Below are 6,936 nucleotides of genomic sequence, written 5' to 3'. Positions count from 1 at the left end.
ACTCCCTTGTTCACCGTCACCTGACTGCCCCCCTCCAACACCTCCTCCCAGCCCCGGCTGGCCCCCTTACCATGCTGCTGTGTAAGGATGTCGTGCAGCCGCTGGAGCTTGCAGCCCCACCTCTTTACCCAGAGGTGAAAGTAAGCCAGGCATACCAGCAAGAGCTGGTGCACCATACTGGGGTGGCCCGGCTTCCCCAGAGAGCAATTTAAAGGACCTGGGGCTCCCAGCAGGGGCTGGAGCCCTTTAAATTGCCCCCAGAGCCCCACTGCTGGAGCCCTGAGGTAGCGGGACTCTGGGGGCTATTTAAAAAGTCCAGGGCTCCTGCTGCTTCTACTACGCGGCCCTTTGAATAGCTGCCAGAGCCCCGCTGCCACTACTCCCGGGCTCCGGCGGCTATTTAAAATGCAGGGACGGCAGAATCAGGGGCACCCCGGGCCCTTTAAATACCCCCAGAGCCCTAGGGTAGTGGGGGGCTCCAGGGGCTATTTAAAGGGCCAGGGCTCCAGCTGCCTCTACCACCCCGGCCCTTTAAATAGCCACCAGAGCCCCATCACTTCCCCAGGGCTCCAGCAGCTGGGGGGAGACGAGGGAGGGGCCAGGGGAGCTGGGAGCTCCCCAGCTGGGAGCTCAGGTGGACTAGACAGGACAGTCCTGCAGGCTGGATGTTGCCCGTGGACCAGAATTTGCCTACCTGCTGCCCACCCCTTTAGGAACCGGTTTTACACCAGCTTCTAAATTTAGCAACTGGTTCTTGCGAGCCAGCTCCAGCTCACCACTGAGTGGGATGTGCTGTCAGCTGCAGTGAAGGGCTACATACCAGGCAATAAACCATTATGCAATATTTAAATTGCTCAGACTAATGATTCTAAGAGGACATTCAGGCTCCTCACCAGATTCCTCCAGAAGAGCCGAGTCTAGCATCTGACACTAGAAACATACAACCAGGCTTCTGAGTAATTCAAGCATTGGCAATGCGGCAATTTCATTTGTTTTAGATGGAAGCAGTTTTGTCAAGTAGACGACAACTAAAAGGACCACTTTGTTATGGAGCAAGACAGAGCAAAGTAGCAATAGCCTAGACTGAAGGAGACTTAAAAAAATCCTCATTCATACACACATCATAGTGCGTGTCTGATTTTACATCTCTTCCTGATTGAAATGAGGAATAAGATAACACAGCATCCTCACACTTGGAGAAGTAGGACTGGAACTGAACGGCCTTTTGTCAATTGTCAGTTCTAATTGCTTCCCCCAAGCTGAAGCTTAACTAGAGACACTGAAAAATCACTCGTGCGTAGATGTTCCTGTTAAGAGGGCACTGGTTCTGGTGCAATTTCTCATCAGGTTTCTGTAGGAGAGAGTGAGGAGGGAACATTTGTGCTCTAAGGACACGCCTGGCAGGTTTTTCCCAAGAGTTCTCTCATACAGAGGGTGGAACATAGGTTGGGGTGTGGAGAAGCGCTAGTCCCTCGTGCAGTTACGAAGCCACAGTACAGTTTAATAGGTTCACACACACGTGCATATAGTGACCAGTATGTCATTCTAGCATTATGAATTCCTGGGGGTCACTGCAGCTTCCACTGAACTCTGCTCTTCTTATCTTGACCTGTTGCCTACTTCTGCATGCCAGCTGAGTTGCTTTATTTCGGTGCTGCATAGCTTAGCTCATCCTTTAGGATAAGAGATGTTAGGCAAGATACGTTCAAAATATGTTCTTACAGCACGTATCAAATCTCCTGTCTTCATACCAAGTACAGGTGGGGAATTGGCCAAGTTACAGATCTGGACTATTAGTGCTGAGGAACTGATAATGCTACGGGAATACAGCTTGCCCACAGATACAAAAATGGAGACAGGATGGCGTGAAAGTGCATGGTATGTAGCTTTGATAATCAGCATGTCTGGCCACAACAACATGGTCTGCCTTCTGATCAAAGCCACTGTCTAGCTGTTGAACAAACTATATTCACTATAAAACTTGTCAAGCACAAGGAATTGGCAAGTAGAACAACAGAAGAGAGATTGGAGCTACAGGAATCTTTTCCTACAAGTACAGTGGCTGGCAGAGATCCCAAGACGTATTAACCCTAGAGGTTGCTCCATAATAAAGTTATAAAATTCACCAACCCAGAATGGAATGGGTGGCTCATTAGACCTTTTTATTCAGAAACGGCAGATGTGTGTTTGCCAACACAATTCACACTGAGGGGAATGTATCAATGATGGGCTGTTCTCAGGATTAAAACAGATTTCAAGAATTAATTTCCTTTTTAGCCAGCTATAGGCTCCCTAGCCTCTTCATGGTGGATGATGCACCATTGTCTCTATTTCAGAGCGTGCATAAGAAGCCTGTTAGCTACAGAGGAGCTATCCAAGAATCCCCTTCCATGTGCACATCTAACCCCACAGAGATGAGGGACACCTCTCTCCCTGCCCTGTTGTTTGCAGGTACTGATAATTACATAGGGAAGGGGCTTGCTGAAGCAGCATGAGGAAACAGATGCTCAGGATGCAATTCAGGTCAGGCACATCAGTTAAGAATTGTTTTAGCTCATAGGAGAAATCAGCTTTGGCATAAAAATTTACACTCCAATCCACCATCCTACTGCATTATTTAAACCCACCTTTAACTAATTCTGGCCCAAAATACTGTTTCTTCTGAGAGTTCTTTGTGCCAGAGTCCAAGAGATTTTTCTCCCTGCCTCTTGTACCTAGATACTTCTCCCTGGTCCCTTTTTATTCCTGCATGTACTGCTATCAAGGATCAGTTTGCTCCTTCATAAAATACATGCCACTTTCTTGCTGCCTTCCCTTCCCCATCCACTCAGCATGTGCTCTTTTATCCAGCAGTTGCAGAGAATGAATAGCTGGAGGTAGAATTTCCACCAAGTAAAGCAAGGCTCAAGTGTTAACTTTAGAAAACTGACCAATTCCCAGCTTCATGGAACCTAGGAACTGGTTAATTTCCTTGTTTTTTATAAAGCCAGCAAGGGGTGCTATAGTTGGGACTTCTGCCGGCAGTGACTCCTCACCTCACCTCTCCCACCTGGCCTTCCCAGTGAGATCTGTCCTGAAAGTAGCGGCTGAAACCAGGGATTCACTGACAGAGCAGCTCTGTGCTGCACAGGTCAGCAGCTGATAACTAGGGGTAGCAGCAAACTGCACAAATCAGTTATGGTTCTTGAATGCCCCAAAGTTAGGGTGCCTTAGGAGCCAAGGTTTTGCTTTAGACCCACTCGGAACTCAAGGTTTTTGAGCTGAAAGGGCAGTGTATTAATAGACATGCCTCTTGCTTGGTATATTCTGTGATCAAAATACCTGACAATTATGGAGCAAAACCTGAAATGTGTTTCATTAGCATAAAATAAGTAACAAAAATAACTCTGCATCTCTTCAACTGAACACACATACTGTGAAAGTCTGACAGTTCTGTGTTTTAATGGAAAAGCTGATACCATAACTGCAAAATATATGAAATTCCATAAATAAGTTACAGTAAGAAAAATAACTATTCCAGGACTATACAAGTGTCTTGAGTGACTTACATAAATACCACATCTGCACTTAAACTCTGAGCCTTTCTCCATAGATTTTCCTATCCTTTAGCCTCCAAAGTAGCATATCCCAATTGATGGCTCACTTTTAAAAAAATGTGGACTATCTTTTCATTTACTTCATTCTATAGTGGGGCTGCAGTATGATTTAACTGCTTCTCAGTATGGGTACCTTATACATTGCTACACATCAAGTTCCCTGCCTTTGTCTCCCAACGGCTTACTTGGGAACAGTTGGAAAGGAAGTACTACAGGGGATCTGCTCCTATGACATCTGTTCATTTGTCTAGGATCACCTGTTGCAAGGAAGTATCATCGCCAGACAGTCACTATTCCCCTTTTACAAGGATGCAGTCCCCACTCGCATTATCCTGAAGAGCATATTTAGGTTGTTGTTTCTAATGGCATCCCGGCACGCAGTGATCACCTGTGTCTTCGGTTTCCCAACTAGAAAGAAAAAAACCCACAGAATCAGCACTAACATATTTAAGTAACTGAATGAGACATTAAATAGACATTTACAGGGCAGAGCTGGTCTCTCAGAATTTAGATTTTGTAAAAAAAAATTAAATTGTCCTTTGGGTTCTTTTAAATAAAAAAAACAGTAGGACTATTTTTCCTTTTTCTTAATTTCATGTCAAATGGGGGGGTAGGGCTATTATTTGTATTACAAAAGTGCCTTGGAGCCCCAGCATGGCTGGGGCCCCATCGTGGCAGGCACCATACAAACATGCAGTAAAATAGTTCCTTCCCCAAATAGCTTAAATAAGTATCTCCCTATTTGCAAAGCAAGAACTGGAACATTGTGCTTGTGCATGTACAAGGAGAATAGCGTAAAGAAACCACACAACAGCAAAGGCTAAAGTATATTTAATGGTCAGTTTTAATAATTTAAGATGTCACTAGTAATGTAGGTAAACTTTACAATACTCTGATTTAACCTGAGAGTGTCCTCCTTTAAACTTCTGGGCCAGAAGTGAAGAATTCAAATTTAACGTTTAATGTTACATTGTAAAAATGGTTTTAATAAAAGCAGTAAGTCTTACGCTCTTCAAAATGCTGATAACTGCTTTGAATTGTTGCCCCAAAGTCATGCTGGGCACCCATAACTCCCTGACTTTCCTAAGAATCTAGGGTGCCCAGCAACTCATGATCAATTCATTAGCAAGTAATTAGTGTAATGGAAATACCGAGGGACTGCACTTGGTGCTTCTTCCAGCCAAGTAACTAGAAAAAAACAAATTAGGTTTGATATTGAATTTCTGTCCTCAGCCCAGCAATTTCTCACCTACCACCAAGTTTTCAGAATATGCTATCGAATTTGAGTTCACATGTGTCAATAGCGATAAGGTTGATGACTTACCAAGTTGAACAAAGCTTAAAAATAAATGTACGGTAGGGTTTAAAAAGAGAATTTGGACTGATTTTCAGACTGTATTTATGCTTTAGCTCCCATATGTTTTCTGTACTCAGCCATACTCTGAAGTTTCAAGTTTCATGGGCAATAGAAAGAGAGGTCCTAATTTGCAAGCTGCTCTGCACAGGCTGACCCCAATGCCATGCAGTAAAATTTGCAGGATCTGGGCCAAAGGCTACCTACTTTTGAACAGCATTTCCTGGGACCCTTGAGATTAGGGTATATCTCTTATATCTTGTAGAGATAATCTGTATTTCTCTTTTAAAAATGCGAGTAACACTACAGTTTAAGCAAGTATGGAGAGATTTCATATTCCTCTGCAGCTGAAAACTGAAGCAAGATTCCCACTGTTAAGTCCTGGACCATATAGCAAAATGTATCTGGCCTTCAAGACAAGCTCTAACAATCCTGCATTTGCTCTTTGATGTGCCATTCTCTACCCTGGCTTGTTGAGCCAAAAATGGAGTCCCCAAAGGAGAACCCTGCCCTGTACTTACCACGCAGTTGCCCCGCTCGCTGGATAGCTTGATTTACGGATTTGAGATTGTTTAACAGCTCGGTGTGGTTGGTGCAGCGAATTTTATACTCATTAAGTAAATCTCTGTTAAGATCATAGAGTTCCATGTACCGTTTCTTCATATTTCTCCTGTGAAAATGAACAGAGACAAGGGAGACTCAAGAGACAAGGAAACCAGGCGACAATTCATGTTTTGTTAATGTAAAAAGGCAATAATATTTAGTTGCTATGGTTACTGCGGCTACCTGCTGTTCTCAAGTTGTCTGAAGCTAGAAGGCTGAATGTATCAGAGATAGATGGGTATCCAATATAACTCCACAGCTAGTCAGATATGTTATTCCTCATTACTTATACCAGGAAAACAAAGTCACTCAATATATTTACTCTGTTCTCTCTCTCTTTTTCACATGCCTCCCCCCATTAGCATTTTGCTCCTCAATACTGGGTATATTAGACTCGGAAAAGGTTCAGAAAAAGGCAACAAAAATGATTAGGGGTATGGAACAGCTGCCATATGAGGAGAGATTAATAAAACTGGGACTTGTCAGCTTGGAAAAGAGATGACTAAGGGGGGATATGATAGAGGTCTATAAAATCACGATTGGTGTGGAGAAAGTAAACAACACAAGAACTAGGGGCCACCAAATGAAATGAATAGGCAGTAGGTTTAAAACAAACAAAAGGAAGTATTTTTTCACACAACGCACAGTCAACCCGTGCAATCCTTTCCAGAGGATGTTGAAGGCCAAGGCTGTAACAGGGTTAAAAACAGAACAAGGTAAGTTCATGGAGGATAGGTCCATCAGTGGCTATTAGCTAGGATGGGCAGGGATGGTGTCCCTAGCCTCTATTTGCCAGAAGCTGAGAGTGGGCAACGGGATGGATCACTTGATGATTACCTGGGCTGTTCATTCCTTCTGGGGCACCTGGCATTGGCCACTGTCAGAAGACAGGAGACTGGGCTAGATGGGACCTTTGGTCTGACCCAGTATGGCTGTTCTTATGTATGTTCTTAGTGATTGGAAGCTCTGGGAAAAGGAGTTAGTTTCCCCAGAAGAGTTAGTCTTGCTGATCATTAATTGCATTAGATCGGTCAACTTCTTGCAATACACAGTTGTGATGTGGACATTAGGCCTTAGCTTCAGGACAGAGCTGTTCAGAGCAAAGGATTAATGCCCTGAAAACACAGGGAACAAACTCTTCCTCAGTTTCCTGCTCAGTCCTTCCCATCGCACCCTAAAGAGGATGAGTCCTGCCCTTCCCAGCTACTGCTCGCTTTCTCTTCACACAATGGACTCCCTCTGGCATAGCTGAGAGCTTGACAACACTACCTCACAGCTGATTCACATAGCCTACCCGGCACTGAGTCATCCGCCTGCTGGTTCTCAGCCTAAAGAACAGGTCAGGAACACAATGATCATGCGTAAATAATAGGCACCTAGATT

The 6,936-nt window shown here is 44.2% G+C and overlaps 1 protein-coding gene across 1 annotated transcript in view; it reads right to left on the bottom strand.

Moving 5' to 3' along the window:
* Window positions 1-3,416: 3,416 nt before the first annotated feature.
* BBS2 (Bardet-Biedl syndrome 2) overlaps window positions 3,417-6,936 on the bottom strand; it is a 28,916-nt gene continuing 25,396 nt past the window's right edge. Inside the window, exons 16-17 of the mRNA XM_030581271.1 lie at window positions 5,472-5,620; window positions 3,417-4,004 (exon numbers count right to left, since the gene is read on the bottom strand). Of these exons, the coding sequence (XP_030437131.1) occupies window positions 3,898-4,004; window positions 5,472-5,620 (256 nt within the window). The 3' untranslated portion in view covers window positions 3,417-3,897. The remainder of the gene's footprint in view (window positions 4,005-5,471; window positions 5,621-6,936) is intronic.

The sequence above is a fragment of the Gopherus evgoodei genome, chromosome 12 (genome assembly GCF_007399415.2).
Source record: "Gopherus evgoodei ecotype Sinaloan lineage chromosome 12, rGopEvg1_v1.p, whole genome shotgun sequence".
Classification (NCBI taxonomy): domain Eukaryota; kingdom Metazoa; phylum Chordata; order Testudines; family Testudinidae; genus Gopherus; species Gopherus evgoodei.
This window is presented reverse-complemented; position numbering and strand designations above follow the sequence as displayed.